The sequence below is a fragment of the Hirundo rustica genome, chromosome 3 (assembly GCF_015227805.2).
Source record: "Hirundo rustica isolate bHirRus1 chromosome 3, bHirRus1.pri.v3, whole genome shotgun sequence".
Lineage (NCBI taxonomy): Eukaryota > Metazoa > Chordata > Aves > Passeriformes > Hirundinidae > Hirundo > Hirundo rustica.
The window spans coordinates 67,110,818-67,136,292 of record NC_053452.1 but is presented as its reverse complement, the minus strand read 5'-3'; the positions used below and the strand labels follow the sequence as shown (position 1 = coordinate 67,136,292).

At 40.1% G+C, this 25,475-nt stretch overlaps 3 protein-coding genes across 8 annotated transcripts; 2 read left to right on the top strand and 1 right to left on the bottom strand.

Moving 5' to 3' along the window:
- The first annotated feature begins 1,026 nt into the window (after nucleotides 1-1,026).
- On the top strand, nucleotides 1,027-3,651 carry LOC120750066 (calcium homeostasis modulator protein 6-like). The gene is made up of 2 exons (XM_040058192.2): nucleotides 1,027-1,560; nucleotides 2,669-3,651. The coding sequence occupies exons 1-2, from the start codon at nucleotides 1,027-1,029 to the stop codon at nucleotides 3,083-3,085; spliced, it is 951 nt and encodes a 316-aa protein (XP_039914126.1). The 3' UTR covers nucleotides 3,086-3,651.
- Nucleotides 3,652-6,331: 2,680 nt separating this feature from the next.
- Nucleotides 6,332-23,776, bottom strand: TRAPPC3L (trafficking protein particle complex subunit 3L). Of its 2 annotated transcripts, none has more exons than XM_040058198.2 (5): nucleotides 22,992-23,776; nucleotides 21,129-21,226; nucleotides 18,392-18,491; nucleotides 8,069-8,254; nucleotides 6,332-7,219 (listed from the first exon to the last, which is right to left on the bottom strand). In XM_040058198.2, exons 1-5 carry the CDS (start codon nucleotides 23,031-23,033, stop codon nucleotides 7,100-7,102), a joined length of 546 nt encoding a protein of 181 aa, XP_039914132.1. In that variant the 5' UTR covers nucleotides 23,034-23,776; the 3' UTR covers nucleotides 6,332-7,099. The 2 variants fall into 2 exon arrangements, with proteins under 2 accessions (XP_039914132.1, XP_039914133.1); XM_040058199.2 differs by having other exon boundaries at nucleotides 21,129-21,221; nucleotides 22,992-23,041.
- CALHM5 (calcium homeostasis modulator family member 5) lies at nucleotides 8,463-13,320 on the top strand. 5 transcript variants are annotated; one of them, XR_005699901.1, is made up of 5 exons: nucleotides 8,463-9,013; nucleotides 9,146-9,172; nucleotides 9,448-9,566; nucleotides 11,272-11,462; nucleotides 11,797-11,929. XR_005699901.1 is itself a non-coding variant. In XM_040058195.2 (4 exons), exons 1-4 carry the CDS (start codon nucleotides 8,818-8,820, stop codon nucleotides 12,184-12,186), a joined length of 732 nt encoding a protein of 243 aa, XP_039914129.1. In that variant the 5' UTR covers nucleotides 8,503-8,817; the 3' UTR covers nucleotides 12,187-13,320. The 5 variants fall into 5 exon arrangements, 4 of the variants coding, with proteins under 4 accessions (XP_039914129.1, XP_039914128.1, XP_039914131.1 ...); XM_040058195.2 differs by lacking the exon at nucleotides 11,272-11,462 and having other exon boundaries at nucleotides 8,503-9,013; nucleotides 11,797-13,320; XM_040058194.2 differs by lacking the exon at nucleotides 11,272-11,462 and having other exon boundaries at nucleotides 8,504-9,013; nucleotides 9,262-9,566; nucleotides 11,797-13,320.
- Nucleotides 23,777-25,475: the final 1,699 nt, after the last annotated feature.

The following is a 25,475-nucleotide window of genomic DNA, read 5'->3' as shown; positions in this document are numbered from 1 at the left end:
AGGTGGAAACTTGGATAAAGAAACTATGCAAAGGTATACATCAGATGAGGAATGACTATATTAGGGTTTCCCCATCCTGGGAAAGAGAGGGCTATGGTAAAGGTGTACAAGATCACAAGTTGATGGAGACACCAAGGACCCACTCTTTTTTCTCTTTCCCTTCCAGATCTTGGGGACATCAAACGGGATAGTGTCAGGTTCAAATAAAGGTTAAGCACACACCTGAACCGCACTGCCTGCTCTGGAGCATCTGTGCCATCCTCTCAGCTGCCCAAAGAGCTGAAATGGGCTCTGTGAATTTTTTAATCCCTGACCTACAAAACACTTTTTTTTTTTTTTTTTTTTTTTTTTTTTTTTTTTTTTTTTTTGTTGGAGCTTATCAGGCCTTGCCCAGCAAGACCCAAACCTCAGTGTTTTAAAGATTAAATAAACAACAAGGTCCAGTTACTCTCCCCCTTGGCAAAGACAAATAAATCCATCACTTAATGTACTTTAAAAAAAAAAAAAAAAAAAGTAAGTTATATCATTTCCAACATAACTACTTTAAAAATAGATTGATTATCTTGAAAATTTGACATGATTATAACCAAATTTTCTTCCATAAGAGAACAAGCCATATTGTATAGCTAAAATAGGATAAAAATCTGTATATGGTTCTGGGTGATTTTCTCACATTTTACTCACACTTTGAATCTGGTGCCTCACTGAAGAGATGATGAGGTTTAAGCTATTGCTAGTTACAATGCACATGTGGACAAACAAAAATTACTTTATAGAAACAAATCTCTTCATTGTTTTGCTGTTGATTACCAGAGTGGTTTTCTGGTCTGGTCTGTGCTTGACTGTGCAGTGACTGTCGTTTCCTCTATGAAGAGCTGATTCTGTGCCTCACTGCATCACCACAACTAACAGAAACTGAAAGCTCTGCAAGCCTCTCTAAGCTGTGGGAGCTGCAGGACACTTGTCTCTCTTTTTTCCTTTTCTGACAGAGGTTTTGCTCTTCTCAAATTAAAGAGAGGCAGAAAAATGAATAGATTGCAGAACATAGTGGATTTCTGCATCCGCCACCAAACCATTCTGGGTTACAGCATCGTGTCCCTGCTGACAGCTGCCTGTGAACCGATCTTCTCATCTGTGGTGTTCAAGTGTCCGTGCAATTCTGGGAACATGCTGTATGGTTCTTCCTTCCTCTTAGTACCTGCCTTCATCCTCTTTCTGCTTGGCTTCATGGTGAATGCCAGGACATGGCGCCTGCTGACAGGCAAGTGCTCTCCAGAGAAGCACCACCAATGCAGTCCCTGGGGAACCTGTGCCCGCTTCTGCCAGGTGTTGGTGCCAATGACAGCCAAAGCCCTGGTGGCCCCGCTCACCTGGATAGTGGTGGCCCTGCTCGGAGCCAACTTCTACGAGTGTGCAGCCAGCGGGAGCAGCCTGATGGAGTGGTACTTCTGTAAAGATAATGGAACTGAGTGCCGAAAGCTGCTGCTCAAAATGCCCTGTGATGTGGAACTATCAGCAAAGCTATCAAGTGAACAGCTCAGCCTTCATGCACAGTCCCAGGTAAAGCCTCGCTGCTCTTCTCCTCTCACTATGGGCTTCAACCCTGGCTGCTCAATGTGTAGCGGTGCCTGCTGGGGATTCTCAACCATCTTTCTCTCTTCTGTTGCCAAAAGCACACAGATAGTAAAAATTCATTGGTAAGAAAGCAGTAATGGAAAAGCAATGGGTGTTTTTTTATGACACTTTATTGTTTTGCATGTTTGCGTGGTAATGGTTTGGCACTGTCATTTGCAAAACATCATGGGCAGGGAACCAGCCTAGAGAACGGGACATTCCACAGCAAATTTTCTTCTCAATTAATTTAGACATGGTGTGAGTTCTTTTCCTTCTCTGCTTTTATGTCTCTGAATACTTCAAACTTCCGCAAATTGGCATTAGTTGAGGGGAAGCTGAGATCACTAACAGAGGGGAAGCTGAGATCACTAACAGAGAGGAAGCTGATGTCTCCTTGCAACACAGTGATTGCAAGGAGACATGAAAAGAGAAACAAATAAGAACAGCTTGTTTGATTATAAAAGTCAGTGCTTGAAACTCAATAATTTCGCACTTGTAGTCCATGAGAATAGTTAAAATATTTATCTGCCCTGTTAAAATTTCTTGTACTTAAGGCAAACCGCTTGATCAAAAGAGTAACACCTCTGAATTGTTTTTTGTTTGGTTCTTTGGCAACCCTCCAGGTTTTTTTCCACATTTGTGGGGATTTTGTCTTAACTCCAACAGGAAAAACAGGTTTTCAACTTTTTCTCAGGAAAACATTAAGAGTTGGTTAAGGGAGTTAATTTTATAACAGTTTATAATTACTTGGATTTTTTTTTTTTTTTTGGTAAGTTCCTGTTCAGTACCAATGCCTATTAAAACAAAAATGTGGGGGATTTTGGTAAATACTTAGTATGCTGCTTCTCCAAGAAAAAAGCTGGAAAGGGGCAAACTGTATACCATTAATTTTACATCAGCTGAGAAAGGAGCAAAACCAAGGAAGACTGACTGTTACTGGCATTGCAGTGGAATCTAAAAGAGACATCCAGTCAAACAAAAATAAGAAAAGTGTGAGTGCATTGTTATTACTGACCACTATTTTTAATATTAGCCTATGTATCCTTTTTCCAAGCTGATAGGATGGTTCCTGATAGCCAGCATCATGACTGTGGCACTGATTTCAACATGTGTCAGCCGCTGTTGCTCCCCGGTCAGCTATCTTCAGCTCAGGTTCTGGAAAATTTACTCAAAAAAAGAACAAGAACTCTTTCAGAAAAAAGCCGAAGAACATGCAACCAAGCTGGCAGAAAGAAATACAAATTGCTTTTTTGAAGCCACTGACCCAGCACCATTTCATACTCCCAGCAACGAAGACTGGCAGAAGATTTCAATCTTGTATACCTTTAATTCACAAGAGCAGTTTTACAGCATGATCCACAAGTACGTGAGCACCAACAGAGGCAACAGCGCCAAATTCAAGGAAGAAGGTCAGGATCTCACTGTGTTAGCATTTGTGGATGAAGCCCAGGCAAGTGTTTCTGGGTTGTAGTGAACCAAATCCTGCGCAATGCTGGCAGTCTTTTAACCCTACTGATATAAGAAGAGTCTTATTCTCTGCTTTTACCCAAATCCATGCAAACTGAGGTGAAGGCTGTTGTTGTGACCCTCAGTAGATTTGCTTTTAAATACATTTTAATCCTTTTGCTTAACTACATTTAAATAGGAGTTTTCTTCTGTTATTGTCCATTAAGAAGAGTCATATGTAAAATAATCAGCATCCACAAAGATGTCAGCATGTATTATGTCATATTATTACCAAAACCCTAAAAGCATTTAGCAGGTGAAGTGACAATACCAAACCTTATCAAAGAGACAAAAAGTGGAATGGAAGATTTGGTCAGAAATTCAGCTTTGTCTCTTTACAATAAAGCTTTCAGTGATGCCTACAGCAAGCTGTAGATTTAAAAAATCTAGCTTGTCTTGAGGGGATAGGCTCTTGCATGACATTATGGTGTAAGTAAAGCTCCTATATTAACAAACATTAAAAGCACATTCACACATTTAAGGACATTAAAAATCTGCAATCCATATTAGCAAGTTGTAATATTCTTGTCAAAGAACATCATATTATAAGAAATAAAGACACAAGTTTTGAGTGAAGTATAATAAAATTCACTTTTCTTCTGAAAAGCTATTGTTCAAGAGAGCATTTTAGATATGTAAGTAGTTGTTTGATCTGGGCTGTCATTTTACTTCTCCCAGAAATTTTCTTTCTACACAATAAACTCAGAAATTATTCAGACAGACAGGCAGGAATCCCAAGAAGTGATTTGTTACATTCGTTTTCAAGGAAGGAAGAAGGGAAGAGGCTCTCTTAGCTAGCTGAACATAATGAGCTTGGAAGCTTCTTTCTCACTATAAACTAACAATATAACACATCAAGGCAAAACACAATCTAATTCTGCTTGCAGAAAAGAATTTCTAGAACATACTCATCACGGTCACTGACTTGCTCAGTGCTCTTTCCTTATGAGAAACTTGATGATTATAGAGTTCCAGTAAAGGCTGGGGGCTGACCTCTTAGAGAGCATCTCTGTAGAGAAGGACCTGGGTGTCTCAGTGGATGGCAGCCTGACTATGAGTCAGCAGTGCTCTTGTAGCCAGGAAGGTGCTGTGATGTGCTGTGGTGCACTGGGAAGAGTGCGGCCAGCAGGTTAAGGAAAGTGATCCTCCCCCTCTCCTCAGCCCTGCTGAGGTCACTTCTGGAGTGCTGTGTCCAGTTCTGGGCTCCTGAGAACAAGACAGACAAGGAGCTACTGGAGAGGGCCCAGCAGAAGGGCCACATAGGTGAGTTGGCTCTGGAGCACTCCTCTTATGAGGAACACTGCAGGAGCTGGGCCTCTTTAGTGCAGAGAATAGAAGACTGAGACAGGAGCTCCTTAATACTTCTCAAAGGTGGGTGGCAAGAGGAGGGTGCCAGACTTTTCAGTGGTGCCCAGCGACAGCAGGAGGAACAATGGCCACACTCTAAAGCACAAGAAATTTCACCCCAGTATGAGAAGAACTTCTTTACATTGAGAGTGGCAGAGCACAGGCTCAGGCTGCCCAGGGAAATGGTGGAATCTCTCTCTCTGGAGACTATACAGACACACCTGGACATCACTTGCTCTAGGTCACCCTGCCTTGTAAGGGAGGTTAGACTAGACGACCTTCAGAGGTCCCTTCCAACCCTAGCAGTTCTGTAAGAAAGCAAGGTCAGTATATGTTACTCACTTTCAAGATAATAAGAATAATTTTTTTAAAAAAAGAGAATATTTGTTTAGTGTTACTGGAAAAAGCAAAAATGGCCATTGCTGTTGCTGTGTGTTATTTGGTTTCATATTGTATTTCATTTTTATATTGGGTTTTATAATGGTTTTTTCTGTACCCCTTTGTTCTCCTGGAAAATGTAATATCCCGAAGTTTGTCCCTGCCCTTCTCCCAGCCCATCTCCCACATTATTCTCAGTCCCTGTTCTTGAATGTAATCCAACCCTGTTCCACTCCCACCTTATCCCTGATTGGGTATTGGCTTGTCCCCTCCCAGAGCCCCTTCCCTGGATAAAAGCCACAGACCATGATTCCGGCCGGCCTCTTGATCCAGGCCTCTTGATTTGGGCAGTGGGATGGGGCTTGTGACCCAGGCTAGGTCTGGGGCAGCACCACAGAAGAAAGACTGAATAAAGCCCTGGTTTCACCAGCCGGATCAAGTGCAGACCTTCCTCTGCCGTCGACGGGGTCTCGCTCTCCTGTACTAAGGGAAAGGTTCTCCGCTGCCTCCTGGCTTTTGGGACCCTGAGGAAACTCCTCCGAACTGCAGTTTGTCTCTCGAGCTAGCCGGGGCAAGAGCGGAGCCGGGAGCTCCGTGAGAGAGACAAGCCACATATTGCAAATAAGGAACCTTTATTGTGGTCATCCACATGTCCATCTCAACCAGCTGATCAAACCAACAAAAAACCCACTGAGGGCTCTTGCACAGGCTGCAAAATAAATTCCACAACACATTTCAGCTCTCATTTAAAAAAGTAAAAACGAAAAATAAAAAAGAAAAAAAAAAAAAGGAAAAAAAAAGGCAGGGAAACTTGTTATTGGTTATAAAATATTGTTGCAGGTGCACGTTGCCACTTCTTACTGGCAGCAGGCAACAGCAGTGGGGCTGAGACCAAGGCTGGGTAACAAAGAGTTAGATTTTGTTCGCTACACAAGTGCTCACTTAAAGCTCCATTCTGCTATGCCACGACCGTATCACACTATTAAAACAAACAAAGGGAGAGAGATCATCATAAGGGCTCTACTGGTCTGTTGAGAATGAACCCAAGGTAAGAGATGCCCCCAATTAACATGATGAAGATGTAAACAGACTGAGGGGAAAACAGGAGAAGAAGGTACAAAACACAGTAACAAAATCAGGGTTAACTCAGGGCTACAGTGAACTTAGCTGTTGTTATTTCAAATTAAAACAAGTGTTTTGGTGAGAAGAGGCTTAGCTGGCTTTGTGGCTAGGGTGTTGTGCTGGGACCTGGGGTTTTGTCCAACCCTTATCCAGACATCTTACATTACACCAATCAACTTTAAACCTTTCCTATAACTTGGGATTCTCTGAGGGCTGCTCCTTCTCTGCTTCCCAGTCATGTCGTGGTAGCAAATCCACTGCCAAGAGGAAGATGTTCTACAGCTGGTGGTGAAGGCCAGGTAAGAGCAGAAAACATGAGCATCAAACCGATTGTGTGGCAGTCTCAGAATTTTAATTTGTTTCCTTAAGCAGGTACAGATCCGCAATGGTTACACATTAAATGCATTAAATGTTCAGTTTGGTTACAAGATCAGGCTCTTGGAGAGAAAGCTGACATGAAAAGGCCCATAGCTTGGAGAGACACAAGCACTGCTGCAGTTGTCAGAGTGCTGCAGCCTGATGTGTGCACAGGGCTGAACAGGAGTGCCAGCAGAACTGCATGTGGGACCTGAAGAGCCAGAAAGAACAAAACCAGCTCCTGCCATCAGTGAGCACCCATCCCTCTCTGGTTGCAAAGACAGCAGGATGTCCAGTGTGGAGGACAATGAATGGCAAAGCATTATACATCAAACCTGTGATCGAGACACTGCATACAGCAGTCCCAGCAGATGAATTCTTTATGGAAAATCACACACAGCCAGGGAATTACAGTGCCTCTAGCAGCCATGCTTTGAAACATACTGACAAAGAAAATGAGAGAAGGTCATCACCTTTGCCTGAAAACAGTTAGCACACAGATGAATATTTAGCACACCCTAAATACTGAAATTAAAATTCCATTAAGCTCTAGAGCCTGGGTAGGAAGGGCAGATCATTTGGGTCTTTTTTACAGATATCTTTGTCATGACAATTGCTCTCCCCTGCCCTGCCCCTCCTCTTTGCTGCCCAGCTCTCTTCACTTTTCAGCCAGGTAACTGGTGCAGCTGACTCAGCAAAGCCATTTTTACTCTGTCCTCTTCTGAAACAAAAGGCACAAAAAATCCCTCAGCATGGGGTTCTCCCAATATTTCTTTCATTTGTTCCTTCTGTGCTTTCTGTCTTCAGGCTTCCTTAAAAATGTAATTCCTATTTCCGTCACAGCATCACCTTTCAGCCTGTCCTGAAGGAAGGAAACTTCTGCTGCTAAGTGAACCTGGAAGGAATCAGGTCTGATCAGTTCAGCAGAGAAACACCCCGTTTTCCACGCTCCTCCGGTATAATATGCTTTTGCTCCCTCTTACCACAAGAGGACTCCATTTCTCAGGTTTCGTAGGAAACAGCTCTCTGAATTGTTTTAAAACTGCTTTCCCAACTAAGCTAATACAAAGGAAATTTGTAGACACTGGAATCTGGATAGCACATTACCCTTCTTCCCAAAGTGCTTTGCTTTCTTCTGAGACCCTAGATTGCATACTTGATGATTTTGTGATCACAGAATTTCCTAGTCATGTACCTTATTTCTTTCTTTGCAAAACCCTTAAGCTTAAGAACAAAATTTGGATTGCCATCTGATGCGCTTCTGATGTTTTGGTTTTAACATTATACTCATCCACACTTTGTTCTCTCTTTTAGCAGGTACCACAGTAACCTAAGAAGATTCTTTATCTTGATATGTTTGCAAAGAATCAGGGATAACTATTACTGGCTACAGCTGTGCAGGGAAGTGTGATTGGCTTCAGGAGCAGTGGAGGACCCCAACATGCCTCTCTGCCCCTCCACTTTAAGGGTTACCTGGCTTCCTGATCCCCCCTGGCTTTTGCAGCCAAGTCAGCCACTGAACAGACTGAATAGCCAGGCAGGGACGGTGGAGGTGAGCTAATCCATGTGCTCCTCTACCTAAGGATCCAGGTTCAGCCTTGTGCTCTTTTATCTAGATACAGACATTTAACCTGAGACATTAAAAAATGTTCTATTTCCTACTCTTATCTGGAGAAGCGATTTTGTTTTCCTGGGCTTCTGTGAATTAACAAAGAATGGAGAAAACAGATGTGCACTTCCTTACCATTTCCAAGGCACCTCGAATCACTCCACAGAGAAGGTTACAATAGCAAAGCGATGCTCGTTCCGCTGGCAGCTCCTCCACAAAGTCCACTAGTGGGTTTTTGTCCAGGATTAAGGAGAATTCATTCCCTGCAGCACTACTGCAGCTCACACTAGGGGTGACCCCAAGGTACATCTTGAAAGCAACCTGCAAAAGAATGGAACTCTGCTGCTTAAATGTGTTGTGTGCAAACCAGAGGTGGGACTTTAGAAAGCAGCATTCTGTAGACCAATTTTACCTCAGGGAAAAAAAAAAAAAAAAAAAAAACAGGGAGAGCCAGACAGGCTAGAAATCAAGGTACATTTGTCTCTTTTGTGATCTGTGGCTTGGCTTGAGTCAGCAATGCAAATCTAGAGCTATGTGATGCTCCAGGAAAACACGGCAGAGAGCTGTTCTTTGATGTTCCCACGTTTACAGCCCCACACAAAGTGGCTTTACTCTTATCACTCGTCTGCTTTCAGTCTCCTTTCAGTCATCTCACACTCCCTGGGGATCATTAGCATCTATATTAGGCCATTCACTACCTCACCAGCAACTTTTATAGGCACAACTCAAGATCCCCTGCAACAGGCCAGGCGGGTTGTATTTTTAGTTCCATCTCCATCTGCAGTGACTTAAAAAACGAACAGCCCACCAAGAGCAAGACTTCCAAGACTACAAACTTACTTGGTTGCGCGGAGTACTGCTTGCTTTCTTTCCCCTACCAGTGAATGCTCCCGTTAATGTGCGACATCTGCCCTGCCAGCGGCGGGGACCCCTGCGAGTGCCGCTCTCCAGGCAGTGACATCACGGCGCTGTGTGCTCGCCTGGGCGTGGGCGGGCGGGAGAGCGGAGCGCGGCTCCTCCTCGGGAGAGCTCTGCCCTGCTGCACACCGAGGAGAAACTGTCTTCCTTTTCTCCTCCTTAGTGAGTATCAGACATGGATGCATTCCAGACAATCCTGAAGTTCTTTATGAACCGGAAAACCGCTATAGGTTACAGTTTCATGGCGCTGCTGACAATGGGAGGTGAACGTGTGTTTTCTCTTGTTGCTTTCAGATGCCCGTGCAGCAATGAAAACTTCAGGTACGGTTTGGTATTTCTCTTCTCGCCAGCTCTTGTTTTGCTAGTTATTGGATACTTCTTGAACAGCAAGACCTGGAAACTCTTTACAGGCTGCTGGGTGAATCCCAGGAAAATATTCCCCAGAGGGAATGTTTGTCATTTCTTTTACGTCTTTGGACAAATCACTTTGAATGCTCTGGTAGCACCGGTGATGTGGCTTTCCGTGGCTTTGCTCAACGGGACTTTTTACGAATGTGCCATGAGTGGCTTGAAAAACCCTGCCTACTTACACGCAGTTTGCAACAGCAAATCGGAAAAGTGCTTCGAAGAGCTGCACAAGGTGGCCTGTGACAAGAGCTCCCTGCCCTTTTCAGAGAGTGATGAACTGAAAAGAACACTGCAAGCACAGTCCCAGGTAAGAAAAATTATAAACAAAGAGCCTTATCCAGGCGATAATCTGTGATTTATCTGGGGAAGATGCTGATGGCAGATTTTGTGTTAAAACCGTTGGCTTCATGTGAACAATGTTTTGTCAGCCTTGCAAAATACAATCAGTCCATCTTTTGGTTCGAGCTGTTCCATATTTCTTAGGGGTCCCCACAGCTGGTGGAGTCAATAAGATGAGAAAACCTAAAGTAAAGATTTCTTCCTGTATGAGGATTGCTCCTAAGAGGAAAAAGAAAAAAAAAAAAAAAAAAAGAAAACAAAAAGAGAAAAAGGTGGGGGGGGGGGGGGGGGAATAAAAAAGGGGGGAAAAAAAAAAAGGGGGGGGAAAACAAACAAACAAACAAAACACCCACCAAAAAAACCCAGCCACACAGCTGGATTGTTTAGGAGGCTGAATTAACAGATGTTGCCTCATTAAAGGGGTGTGTCCTATTAAAAAAATTCATGCCACACTATCATATTTTAAATCATTGTGATAACTGTAGGGAAATTTTAGGTCACTAACAGAAAGACACTGGAAAATAAAATTTGTGAAATATCTTTTGACTGCTTACAGAACATGTTTCTATTTGTGTTCCTCATTTTCATGATGCCAAATATGAGAATGTTTTTTTGTCCTGCTTGGAGGAAGTGAGAAACAATAAAGCAAGCAGATCATGCAAAGCTGAGAACTTACTACATTTTACAATATTTGTGCAGTACAATTTTGCTCTCTGCATTGTCATGCAAATAAATTCAGAGGCAAAACATCAAAACAGTGAAGACAATTAAAAAAAAAAAAAAAAAAGCTGCAGAAATTGGAAAACACTCTGTTGAGCCAGCAAGTTTTTGTCAGGAATTGTATCCATCTGGAACAAATTCCTTTCCAAGAGCTGGTTTTATTTTCAAGTCCTCATGTAAATAGGACAAAGACTGAACTGCAGACAAAGGATTTTATTTGATAGTTTTAGAAGGCAACAATAGATAGCGTTTAATACTTTAAGTTGTATATATAGGAAATAGTGAAAGACCAGGGATTCAGTTGTAGCATGAGAATATACAAGTTCATTTTGCAAGCTGCAAGAAAGTGAAAAATTGCTAAAAAGAATGATTTCTCAAATATCCATAAAAATCATTAGTCAGTACAAAATGATTGGGAAAAATAAAGGCAAATTCTAACTATTCTTCCATATCAGTTCCTAAGAATAGTTGTTTGTCAGGTTTCTCTGTTTCACAGACTTCCCTGAAGAAATTTTCTATATTCCATCATCTAAATACAGATTTTTAGTGGTGGTTATTTTTTTTAACATTAGTGCAAGAGTTCACATGAGAAAGGATGCAGCTTCCCATATCATCATGATTAAAGCACAGGAAATCCATTCCAGTTCATACAAGCCTCTGAACCCTAGAATATTTGTCCCATACTGGAACTTTTTCCACTGTTTGAAAACAGCATTACTTCTTTTTTTTGTTGTTGTTGTTGTTGTTGTTGTTGTTGTTGTTGTTGTTGTTGTTGTTGGTTGGTAGGTTGGTTGGTTGTTTTTTTCACATTGCAGTGGAGTAGAGGAGTAAAACTATTGGCTAGACCATTGGCACAAGGCAGGAAAAAATTGTGTTCACATTACTGCTCTCCATAAAGGAGAACATCCCACAATAACAATTTCAAGCACATTTTCCACTCTCTTCCCTTACAGAGGAAGTAATGCCGGAAGGAGCTCTTTCTTTTAAAATGTTCTTCACAGAATTTTCTCAAAATTTGAAGCTGCTACAGAAAAAAGAAGTTGAGTGATGCTGGTCAATTAATGTACTTGTTGTGTTGGAGGTTTTTTCCCTAATAAAAAGAAATCAGAAAACAAAACATCTAACAGTGGTCACAGTGTAAAAGGTTAGTTGATCTGGGACAAAAGTTACTTGCCCTTTTTGGTTCTGTAGTTCTTCATGATTCAAAATGAGTCCTTCTTGTTGGGTAGTTTTCTGTAATGCTTTCAGGAGTTAAAAAACACTTTACCCTTTGTGCCAAGAGACATCAAAAGGAGCACTATTGAGAAGCCTCTGTGCTGATGGATTTACTCATCTCTTCAGTCCCCATGTGGATGTCCCGTTAACATCGATGTCAGCACCGAATTCAAAGTGTGGTCACTTTGCCAGACCTTTGTAATTCAAGTTGCATTTTCACTTGGTTCTTTTTAACCTGAAACTGATTTCTTTTGCCTTCCCAGATTTTAGGCTGGTGTGTGATAGTTACCACAGCCCTTCTCTCCCTGCTAACCACTTGCTGTGCCAGCTGCCAGTCAAAAGTCAGCCACCTCCAGCTGATGTTCTGGAGAGTGTACGAGGGTACGGAGAAGGAGCAACTGGAGCAGATTTTCCAGCTGTATGCCACCAAGCTGAGCGAGAGAAACCTGAAGTGCTTTTTCGAAAACAAGGAACCAGAACCCATTTCCCTGCCAGCTTTCCAGGCATGGGAAGATGCTTCCCAGCTCTACTCTTTCAGCAGCAGCAAGCAGCATTATAGCACCATTCACAGGCTAGTTGAAGAAGGCCAGAAAGGAAGCAGTGAGGAAGGAGAGACAATGCTGGACTTTGCGGACAGGAGGGAAATACCATAGACCAAGTATATTTTCAGCTTTTTTACATCTTGTTAATACGGCATATATAACTGGCTTAATCTCTGTATTTTTTCACAATACCCTCCTTCTTCTTAAGCATGTTTCCTCCCAGTTAGATACTTGCTCCAAAAGGATGGAATTAAATTATTTCCTTACACGAGTGAAAAGGCTGCAGTACTCCATGGCACCCAGGGTTAACGTCACTGGCTCAGCATCAAGAGCTGACAGCACAAAGGGAATAATGGCTTCTACAAGAGGCTTTTAACAATATGCCATGTAAAATGTGCTATAGTGTGCTTGTCCTATGTATACCAAGAGACTATCAACAAGAAAAGTCTTTTAAAGTGTGTGAATATAGTAACAAGATACGTGTGGCTTTCTGACAGCCCACAGAAAATAAAGGTTTTCCATCCAGGTCATTTCCAGGCCAGTTGTAGGTACAGCCTTGTTTTGAAGCACCAGTGATCCCTCAAGGCTTCTCTGTCTTTGGATATTCTGCCTCTGTAGAACATCTGCCTATTATCTGCTCCCAATCTAGGCTTTCTCTTTTTATGGATATAAAGTTCTAGTTTTGAGTGAGTTTCAGGCACTGTGTCCAGCCTGTAGTGCTATGTTTTCTGTTGTTTCTGGGCCTGCAGCCAGTGTACAACAGACGGCCTGGAAGGAAATTCTAGTTTTTAAGCCAAGAAAATATTTTTGCAGAAGACTGACTTTCATTTTTTTGACTATCCTAGGAAATCATAGTGTCTGGAGCAAAAAGAACCAGCAGGTGAGGCAACTCACCTCTGTGCCTCTGATAAATGCATTTCACCCCAGAGCCCTGTGTTTTACCTCACCCACTTGGAATTCATCACATGGCTCTCAGGGTGTTCAGAGTATTCGCAAATGCTGTATAAAAAGAGAGCAAAGTTACTTTCCCTGGGGTAGCTGGGCAGGCTTTTGTGCAGCATTTTATTGCCAGTCTCTCCGAGTCTGCAAAGAATCGTAATTTTGTGGTGCTTGAATAATGCCCTTCTCAACAAACCAGGGTATTCTGCCCAGCTGTTCTCATACTCATTGGGCTTTTTCAGCAGGTAAAATCATCTATATACACACCTTTACTCTTTATGAAATAAAACACAAGAGCTAATTCAACTCTGCTTAGAATTTTCTCCTCATGTTTTCAAGACCTTGTGACCTTTGAGAGGTTTTAAAGTTCCTTCATCCCAGATGATCCACTTAGCAGCACACTTACAACATATTATATGCTTAAATGAGCCTGCTGCAGCTAAAAGCACAGATGCAACACTGCCAAAATGAAAGTCACAACAGCAGATGTCTGACATTGTGCCTGGCACGTACATCAACCATTTTCTCCCCAGGATCCTCTCCTGGTACAGCATCTACATACTTCCAGGCTATATGACCCTTCTTATTTGTCTGGTTTCATCTTTTCTTATGAGAACTGCCCCAGCATCTTCTGTCCAGTCCCATTTCACCTCCTCCCTGCATACAAGGGGGAGACAACACATCCTGTAACAGGACAGCCCCGCTGTCTGGACCAAACTTCCCTTTCTAAAACTGTGTCTCCACCTCCTTCGTCAGAAAATCAAAGTGAGTAGGGATGCAGTGGGGAAGACAGCGAGTAGGTTAATGAGTTGATCAAAGAAATATGGGAAACAAACGGGTTGATATAAAGATAAGGCCTCCAGTGTGATGTAATAGCTGGGTCACAGAGGCAAAAGCATAGCTGGTAGAGGGAAGAGTAAGAAGACAGAGTGATCCCCCTTTGAGCTTTTGGTATCCCTTTTTTCCCTCAGAAGAAAGCTTAGGGCTCGGCACCTGAGTAGCCCAGGCCATCTGAAATGGCAGCACTTCCCAGCCCTATATTCTGCTTTATTATGGAGGGGCAAATCCAAGGGGAATTTTCCTCTCCTCTTGTTTGCCTGTTTCATGTTTGCAGGTAACTCATGTCGAGAGTGTCTCCACCCCCAAGAGCAGCTCCTGAGCACTTTGTGCTGCAGTGTGTGCCTCGAAGGAGCCCATCTCTTACTGATCTTCATTCCCAGGGCTGTGTGACTTTTTTCCTTACCAAAACGCCTGTGACGTAATGCAATTTCCATGTGGATGCTAGAGTACTTCTATAAAAGCAGACTGAAATAACAGCCAGTTTGACCCTAAGTTTTCAACTGGAATGTGGGTTTGCCAAATTTAACTTAGTCCTTCAAGGGGCTATAGCAAAAGCTGCTTTCTATCAACAGCGTCCCTGAATTCAGCAGCTACCATGACAGGTCAGAAAGAGACAGATTATTGTCAACACTGTCCTAAACAAACTGGAGACAGAGTAAAACACCCAGCAAATAAAATCAAATAGTAAGATCAACGTTTTCTGCTGGAAAATTTAGATTTTACATTGATTGATTAACTCATCAAAATATGACTGTACAAGAAAACAAGAAACTTCTGTTTAATTCTCTGTGCTCTGTCCCTCAGTTTTGTCATTAAAATTCTCTTAGCTCTTCTTCCACTACACATCTGCTGCTCCACTAAACTTGAAGTCTTTTTCGTAAGAATAAAGACTCTATAACCGTGCTAAGCCCTCATATGCTCTCAATTTACTTTCAGCTGTGCTTTGCATTGTGGTATGATGAATCTGTCCAAATTCTATTGTTAAAAATTCCTGTGTAAAAGAGAACTTGCATGGAAACTATGCAAAAGAAGTAGCTGGTTTGCAACGGAGCACCAAATTAAGGCACCAAATTGCAAAGCTATAAAGTGAAAATTGTGAAAATGTCTTGGCAGGAACAATAATTTAAGTGCATAGATAAGCAATTCAATGAATATAAATTATTTTTTTCTTAAAACCAGGCTATAACTGGACAGCAACTATTTTAAAACTACCTTTTACAACTTCTCAGAGGACAAAACAGAGATCTTTTCAGTCTTTGTGACTCCAAAAGACTGGAAAGTAAAATGAATGTGGTGGTTTAAAACTTGCATCCCATAAACCTGTCTCATTTTTATCTATAAAATGGAAGAAAAAACAGTATCTGTTTTGACATGTACATAGGCTTTCCACCAAAATGATGCCCATATAAAGCAAAATCTCACTTTTGAAAATGTTCTTTGCAATTCTATGACATTATATATTGCTTAATGAGAAAATGAGATCTATGCAGTCTGAATTAAAAATGTATCACTGCCCTTTTTCGAAGTGTCAACCAGCATTCCATGCCTCTCAAGCATCACGAATAAAAATCATTAACATTTTGATGGTGCTCAAACACAGTCTAGAATTACTGAAATATTTAGGAAGCCACTAGCTTGTCAGTCCCTCTACATACTACTGGGAACTTTTCACTATGAAACTTTTTATGCATAAGTCATGACACCAAGTAAGTACAGACTGTAAAAAAATTAAAACCATGATTTCAGACAGCATAATAGCAAGATTAATGAAGGACTAGAATTAATCTGGGTAAAAGGGAAAAGGCAGCCAAAATAATATTTCTGCTAGCATACTTTTCATTCTCAGTATTTTCCCAGACAGTGTTTGGAAAGAGGAAGATATATTAAAGGTCTTGCCATCTGTTGCTGATTCTAAACTTCTCTTCTGAAGTTTTCTTTACTCTCCACAGTGCAGCACTTCAATGTTCTGTTTACTGTCTACTACAGTAGACGGCATTACTTAGCACAGCAATCCACTTATGCATTTCCCCTCTCCCTGCTGAGATCTGAAAACCAACATTTACCAGCTTCATAAATTCTGCCAGCATCTGTGAGACCTTCAAACTAGCCATAAAACAATATACAGGAACCTTGTGTGGCAGCACCTTCCATCACAAGGGGAATGACTTCTCCTGCCCCACAGCTCTGGACAGGGGGTCACATGGTTGGATTGCCCCATCCTTTGCTATCCAGAACTCCAGAGATGTTCATTTCCTGCGTTCACAGGGTACTGAGTGTCCACAATAAAGCCCATCTCTGCAGCCACTGCTTTTCAGGATCAGATCTATCCTTAGGCACAGCACTGCTAAATCTAGCAGTGGAGCCTGTGAGCCAGCACCAGCTTGCTGGGGACCAGAGGGCTTGGTCAGGCTGCTTCCACCTCTGGCACACACAGACACCTCCTGGTGCTAGAGAAGGTAGTATAAACATTAGGTCTAAAACCAGAAGCTGTTTTTTGCAACCCATTTGATCAGATCAATTACATCAAGGTCCTTTGAGGAGAAATTGAATTAAAATTTTGATTTTGCAGGATTATAGAGAAAAATTATCAACCTAATTTCAAAAGTAATTCTCAGTTATACTCAGATCCAAATTCTGAATCCCATCTTGGACACTACTTCTTCGGCTTGGCTTTTTTCTTACTATCATTCCTCAATTGGTTTCCATTTTTTTTACCCAAATCTGCCAGAAAGACTACTTTTACATGTCCTGTTTCATCTTTTTTTTTTTTTTTTTTTTTTAATTCAATCCCAACTGTAACCATGCCGAGTCATAGAACCATGTGACCACCATGGGAACACCATGGGAACTCAGTGCAGAAGGGCTCACTTTGGCCCCTCATCAAAACCTGTTGGCCCTTATCCAGGCCACTTTAAGGTAGCAGTAAAGCCCAGGCTTTGCAATCTATTGGTGGAAGTTTTAAACACCCAGTCACTCACTGCCTTAGGTGCACCTTTCCTCTAGTATTTATTTTTTTAATCTGGGAAGGTAGCTTTGTAGTCCTCATTTTATGTTGTTTTTTGGGTTTGGGGGTTTTTTTGCTTTTGCTTCATCTCTTTCCATTTCCACAGGGAACATCCACAGCCTGATTTTACAGACTTCTTTGTTTTCTGAAGAACTGCAGGATAACAGCTATGTTAACAGGCGGTTTGGCTCTAACTACTTTAATTGCTTAACTGATATAATTACTTTAATTTTGAACTGGTTTTGCTCATTGTCAAACAGATTTATACCTCTGAAGACTTAGTGCAGTTAAGTATTTAATCACTTTCTCCTGGCTGGGAATACTCCCGCTGAAGAGTTAAGGAGGTCATGTAAACAGCTTTATGATCCTGAACTAAAAACTTTTAATAGAGTATTTGCAGTTACTTACTGGGTCACTTTATACATGCTTTGTTGGTATGTGTCTCATGTGTCTCACAAACGTGGTTGAAGATTATTTAAAAATTGTTTTGCCAAAGAAATGTGAAAATGCTGTCCATATCACATTTTGCCTCAGAAATGTTATACTCCTACTACAGAACTCCTTTTAGTTTGCTAAAAATAGTCTTTCAAAGGGACAGTGTGTGACTTAATGTTTGTTCCAATCTTTCCAAGTAATTTTTTACTTCTCTTAATAATGTTCTTTGGAAGTACAAGCTGCAGAGAAATAGTGTCTTTCTCCATTGTTAATTTCTCATTTTACTTTGCTATTGAATACCTTGTACTTAAGAATGATGGTTCAACTGTAATAATGCATTTATAAAGAAAGGAACTATGAGGAATAAGAACCCGAAGACCAGGTATCTGACATATATGTGAAAATAAAGTACCAATACCACCTGAAGAAGAATGTAAAAGTGAACAAAAAAGTGATTTTGCAGCCTGGTATCATCTTTTTAAATGAGGCAGTGTATTTTAAAGCAGTGATTGAAATGCTGGTTGTCGCATCAGTTTTATTCAGTTGTCTTCACCATTTCCAATGGACTGTCTACCCCAACTCAGCTGCTTACAGTGAGGAATTTTGTTATATATCATTCTTACTTAAATTTCTCTTTGAAATTCCCTTTGAAATTTGGAATTCTAACTTGCCAACAGGGGCAAAAGTACTTCTTTAGAAACCTGTGTCTTTCTCACCTGTGTGAACAGCTACTCAATAAAAGGAACATTTCCATAAGTAGGTGAAAGTACATGCGCTGATTTTATCTTTTTGATTTTATTATTAGATTTGTGGGTAGTCAGGAAAATGTTCCTCTCATTTTCCTTTCTTACAGTTCTTTGCTGCCACAGAGATTTTTCTTTTTGCAGAAAATCCTGCAGCCTATTCTTAATATTACCATTTTAAAGTAAAAAGATATCTAAGATAATTATGGCAGAAGTAAAAATATTAAAGTTTAACATCTATATGAGATGGTTAAGACATATGCTCCTAGGAAGAGCAAAAAAGGAAGGGAATATGTGATTCTAAGCCAAGACCACTGAATCTGATGCCAGTTTAGAAAATGGAAATCTTATTTACCTGTGCAATCATGTCTGCAGTTTCAGAGTAACTACGGCACTTTTTCACAGCTGAACGAGCCAAAAAGTCATCAATCAGCCTTACGCCAATGCTATATCCCCTAAGGAGGAAACAAGGAAAGGCAACATTTTAAATGGGGAACTTCTTTCCACCTGCCATCTCCCTAATGCGTCTCTTGTATTTCCTCAGTGAAACAGCTGCATGATCCTAATTGAGTGGCATTAATGACAACACATTTTTGCTGGTCTACATTCCTCTTTCTACCACATTTTGTAGCACAGTGTTGTTCTTGTAGACATTTAAGGAATCATACTTCTTTAAGCATGATGCTCCTGGCAAGAATATGAATTGTGTACACAGTTTACCTGTACATTGTCTACGTATATATACACACACTAAATCCTGGGCACCCTCGTTGCAGCGTTCAGGTGCCAGGGGAACCCACAGGAAATTGCACTCACACCTAGTCTCTTTCACTTTCTCCCCTTAACTCTTCACCTCATTTTTCACTCTTCCTTCGCAATTACCTGTTTGTCTTTTTTTCTCAGACATGTTGTCTCCCTCCATCTAATCAGTTGACGGAAAAAATCCAGAAGTTGTTAGTTAACGCATGTTATCGATAGGTAAGATTTTATAAAGGGAAGGCCTTGTAACATGTCTCCGGCCTGTTACTTGGGCTAAGTAGAAGAGAACCACGGGCGAGTGACACAGCTGGAATAGGGGTAGGAGAGACACGAGAGACATGGGAGAAGTGAGAAACATGAGAGACGTGAGAGATGTGCTGTGGGACTGCCACATCATGCCCACGTCATGGTGTAGGGTGGTTGGTTGACTTGGGCTTGTTGTGCCTTAAAACCATGTGAACTGAAAAATGGCTAACTGCGTAAAAAGACCGGGTTTTTGGCAATATGGAGCACTCCTTTCCACCTGCCTGGGGTCCCTGCATCACTCATTACCGCAACAAATGCAGAGTTTTGGCACACCACCACTTCCATTTTGTATCTAAAATATTAATTTTTAAAAAAAACCAAAACAAAAAAAGGAATAGAAGATGATGGAATTTTTATAAATCAAATACTCATTCCTAGCTCTGACACATTAACAAATGTCAATAACTTCTTAGTGTGCAAAATAGCTGTGATTCCAACCATTTTCTGAATAACGGAAAGGGATCGACACCAATGTTGTATAAGACTGGGTACTCAGGTCAGAAATGTTTTTAGGAAATTTTTCATTCCCAGTTACGTGGATGTTGGCAGTGTCTGCTTGTTTGTTGGAGGCCCTACGCCCTCAGTGAAGCAGCCCAAACTCAATGGAGTCCTTACGGGTTTGTGTACAACATCTTTGGCTAGAAGACAAACAGTGAGCTGACGCCAAGACCAAAAAGTGGGTTTGGCAGAGTGAAGATTAAAATTGCAGTATGCCATGTGTCTAGCAACAATTAAATATTTATCTATTGCCTAAGTATCAATATCCATTGGCAATTGTGTCATCAGCATTTAGCAAGGTATGTATTAGTGACTTATGAGACTGCTTAGATAGATTTCAGTTTTTATGCCTTAGATTTGCAAAGTCAAATTAATAACAGACTGGTACGCAGCTACTTGGCAACTGTACAATGAAAAACACCCTTCTCACTACAGACTATATATGTACACAGAGAGAGAGATAAGTACACTGTCCCCAGCTGTCACAGGTCTGCTGAGATGTGAGGTTTCTTTGTGAAGCTGGGCTGTTTCCAAATCGCAGAAGTAAAGAACACATTGTTTTAATGAAAACTGTCATTATCATACCAAGTCTTCCTCAAAACAAAAAGATTTTATAGAAACAACTGCAATAATGAAAACATAAGGAGCACAATCTTCCAAAACTGCTCCCTAGTAATTTCTACTATGGCATTATTGAAGAAGCCTGTGCATTTTTTAAATGTATGATTTTCACCAGAGCTGAATGAGAGATGAATATAAAAAAGTATTTGAGGGACATTATCCCTTATAAATATGTGAATAAATTACTTTTCTTTATCCTTAACAATGATTTTTTAAAAAAAAATTTATTTACTCTCATGGATATTTATTGGACTGCAGCTAGTTTGCAAACTTTCAGGTTAACAATAAAGTGGTCTGGGTATTCTGTGATTGTAAATACATTTTGCATGTCCACTTTTCCCAGAAATATAAGCCCTACTGTTCTATTCTATGTTCTTGTTAGCCACCTAAAAAGTTGTTTCTTGCTGATTTTTCATTATATTGTTATTTTTATGGTAGTAATGCCGAGGAAGTTCAGTCACGATGGCCGGATCTTCATTTTCCAAGGTTATCCATGTATCCATGTATCCATGTAAAAATCCACCTTCATTGATCTTTTGTGCTATCTCACTCATTGCTGTATGGTTTTTTAAAGATGAGAGGCTCATTTGCCCCTAACTCAGTGAGGGATATAGGATATGAAATTTAGAAATTATATTACTAATTAGCATAACTAAAGAGTAAACAAGGAACAAGCTATGAAAACAATGCTTACACTTTTCCTCAGAGAATTAAAAAGATAATTATTGATCTTGAATCACAAATTAGTGTTGTTTCTGTTGACAGAATATTGAACCTTTTCCCTGTCTTCTCTGTAGCCATAGATGGAATGCTGGAATTTGTGAGATAACAAACAAAAAGCTGAAAGGTAATATGCACGTAAACAAATAGCATTATTGATAAGACTGAACATTTAAAGCAGTACTTACATTCTATCTAAACAGGCATTGACATCTTCATCTTTTTCATAGTCCTTGCACAGCTGGGCTACCAAAGCCCCATATGTGAGTACAAAAAGTTCTCTGCTCTGTCAGGAAATACGAAATTCGAAAATGAAGCGAACAAAAATCCAACTTTTCCATGTTTTTGAGCTACTGCTGATTAAAAGCAAAAATAACATTTCAATTAATAAAGAAACTTTTGTCCATGGATGCATAATCACTGAAATCCACATTTCAAGCATGACAAAATCTATACTAATCCTCACTTGAGCTCATAAGGGATTTTGCTTGTCAGAAGTAAACCATTTCTTGGTATACTCAGAGTTACTATCATCAGTAATTCTTGCATCTCGAGTGTATGTATGCTGGATTGACAAATGTTGTCAAGTGCCATCCAAGAATAATAAAAAACAGTGGCTGAAAAAGAGGCAATGAGCTATTAAACCTTTTGCAGTAGGCACAACAGTTCACAAAGGTAGGGTTGATCTGATTCAAATCACTAGCTGCTTTCTTTAAAAAAAAAAAGTAAAAAAAAGAGAAAAAATTAACTTAGAATAATGAAAAAAAATGCCACAAGTATAAAGAATAACAAGATGAAGAGGATGGTGAGGATTGCAGCCCTTTGCCCAAGGAACATGGAGAGCAACTGAAGATGCCAAAGGTAGTATCTCTGTGCTGATCCTGTCACAAGCACTACTGTGGGGTCTTCAACTGTGCAACAATTTGGAGGAGAGTTTCTTTCTCTCCCTGCCCTGTCAGATCTTTAAATGAGAGATTAGGCTGACCCTTACTAAAAGTGGACAGAAATTAATTAAAGGTAGTGCTACTGCTCTGTGGTGTGTGGTGAGACCAGAGCTGCTTTTTGTCTCTAGCCTGTGGAAAAATAATAGTGAATACCAATAAAAACAATAGCAAAGTAAGAACTGCTTAGTGGAAAGATTTCTTCTTGCTTCTTTTGCATCAGAAGTTTGGAGTTTAATCAGTGTTGCTGTTTCAACAAGTCACTGTTCAAAATCTTAAGCAGAACAATTTTCCAAATTATTTTTAGGGATAACTCCTGTTTAAAATAATATTGTACTCTTGGCCAAATTCTCAGTGACAGGTTTTCAATAGAGTAAATGGATGTCATACAGGTCCTGTATTGTTTTGTTATTATTGTTCAGCAAAAAGTCTCTGTTGCACCAAGAAAATTACCTCAGAGAAACTTAAGCATAATATGTCAATGTAATCAAATTTATCAGCCACACTTGCAATCCACTGGAATACTTTTTGACCATAAACTTAGGTACATTAACTGTAATTACATTACACTCTCCCATTTCTTTTTCAGTGGAGACCTCTGTCCTCTTTTCAGAAATTGATACAACATTGTCTTAAAGCCTTCTGGAATTTTTCCACTGCCTGTTCCTGTCAAAAATCACCACTCACTATACAGAAAGCCCTAAGGCTCTAAACTCCTGAAGAAAGGTTTGTGTGAATCAAACACAGAACAGAGATCTCCTTCTCTCTGTGTTTCATTTAATAACTACCTAACCACAGATGTACATGGACTTACCTGGCATTTATATCTTAGATCATAAACACTTGAAGCACTTAGACTTCTGCTTCTGAACAGATTGTAGTCTCAGAAACTTATTTCCGCTCTTTCCCAAGCCTGTACAGAGACTCAGCAATAGGAATAGTAGCCATAAATGCTGCCAGCAGCTCTACTCTCGTACCACCAATCATATCCCTATCCTTTCAGTACTTTCAGATTGTTCAGAAATAGGAGTGTATAAAATGTATCAATAAAATAATAGGTTATTCTTACTCCATGCACAATTTTAATAACACATTACAAAAATGTCTTACTATTTTGTGGTTCTCCTGCTTTCTTCCTGGTGACCGAGACATGTTGCTTGTGTAACTCCTGATGTATTTGATTGTCAGTTTATGTATTTTCTTCCTCAAGCAGCATAGTTTTCTCTTAATCCTCTTTCTCTTCTCTTTTCTCCTCTCTGCTCTTCTGTCTTTTGCACGAGATGTTTGCTGCAGTCTGTAATGCTCCTGATGCTCCTCCTATTCTCTGCGTGCACCAAGCCCTTTGTGAGGAACTTGTCTGGCAATAGATCTGCCACTGTCCACAACGTAAACAATCACTCTGTCCATAGGAATGGTTTGTAATCAAATACCTGGCTAACGGACATGGGAAATCAAACAGGACAGTTCTTACATTTTTCGTGACACTAAATTTGTTCTGTTTTTTGTATCAGACTTTGGTGTTTGGAGAGCTAACAAAAACAATTGTTCTGAAGAATAAAAACACAATTGCAAGATATTGCTGTACAAGGGAAATAAAAATTGATTGTTTTCAATCTAAAGAAGCTATAGTCTTCTGACTGCTGTAGTCTGGTGAGTTAATGTCTGCCTAAGCTGGGGAAGTGTGGCTTTTAAGGCGCTGCTACCACTATGTGTAAAACTGCCAGGGCAGATAGAGAGAACTCAGCTACTCAGAGGAATAAATTCTGTACCTGTCCAGCTGCCAGCTTGTGCAAATGGCACTTTCACTAACAATGTTCCTAGGGGGTATTCTATCATTCTTAACCTGTTATAGCCACTATTTCTCAATATCCTTACAATGAACATCCAGGCTTAGCTCTTCTGGTTTCCCCTGTGGTAAATTTGGCCTACATGGTAGCTTTGATTTGCAATGAACTTCAGCTATGGTTACTGGTGAATTTAGAAATTAATCAAGTAGTTGTCATCCTTATAGGACTTAGCTGCACATACATTCCAACCGAGTCCTCTCAGGAAAAGAAGTAAAAAAATATATTGATGGTCTCCTCTGAATGCCACGCTGTTATTAAATTTCTATTAACTAATAGATCCAGTGCTAGAGTAAAATTACAGATATTTACTACTACAGATACACAGAAAGCATTCAGATGTGATTCATTTGGGATGAGGAAGATTAGTTTACTTTAAAAAATGGTAGTTTAAAGTTATGACACAATTCTACAAGGAAAAATAAATCAGATAAAAGGATTTTCAGCTTTTTCTAAGTTTATTCATCCTAACTGCTTTTATTTTACACAGAATGAACTTGTATTGACAATTTTACAGTGTAATAGCCTCTTTGTTTTGTTTTTTTTTTTCAGGTCCTCTTCTGACCCTGCAAAATCCTATTCCATTTTATAAGCAAAACTATTGTAGGTACTTCTCATATCTAAATGTAAACGAATTTTAAAAGCCAGGCATTACAATCCTCTAGACAGTTACTTGCATTTCTAAACTGAGTCTGAGATGGGTTTGTTTCCTCTGATTGTCTCCAACTGGTGACAAGTATCAAACATGCCTCACATTGCAAGAGTAATCCCATATTCCACAAAAAAACTGTACTGCATTACATTAAAAACAAAAAGCAAACAAAACATGCAAAAGATTATAATTAGCATAACGTAATTTCAGTGAACCCACCACAAAGCACTTAAGAGTACTCATAAATGAGCGCAATCTTATTTATCCGGTTCAGAACATATATGGATTAATTACTTCAGCCTGCATTATTAATACCATAATCATGAGGGAGGCCTGCGCGCCAGACAGTGCAACGCATCAAGGACACGCCAACATCCTTTGAAAACTACATACAGGCCCACGTTTCCACAAGTGAATTCACAAATATATTGTTATGTATTGAGCAGAATATACTACATTTCAAAAGGTTTGCACATTATTGAGAAGACAAGGCTGAAATGGTGTGTCCAAACCAACTGGGGATTGAATGGCTCCAGTGAGGGAAACAAGTCCTTGGTGGACTGTCTTGCAGCCCTGTGAAAAGAGTAGAGGTAGGCACATAGCTGGCACCTGTTTTAATCCTGAACATATACTTCTTAGAAGTAATCCAAGGCAATTGGAATAGTGAGAAAATTAGAATCACTCTCTACCTCCCCTTCTGTCCTGTTTTGCAGGAGAGAAATTTAGCCTTCAGCCCCAAGGTCAGTCTCGACAGTGCTTGAGCATTAGACTACACCAGTTCTCTTCAATCCCATTAAATATAAATATAAATATAAATATAAATATAAATATAAATATAAATATATATATATATATATATATATATCCTGCAGCTCAAAAGCACAAATAAAAGTATGCACCAGCACCCTGTCTCTTGCAATTGACTGGCTATTATGGGAAAGCTGATACCTGTAGAGGTAAGTACGTGATAAGGGAAACATAGAAGTAAATTAGATATTGTCTAATTGTAAAGCCTAAAAAAAGAGGAAAAAATGAAAAAATTCTTTGAGCCATAACAGAATGCATTAACCACAAAAGGCAGGTGTACAATTAGTAAAA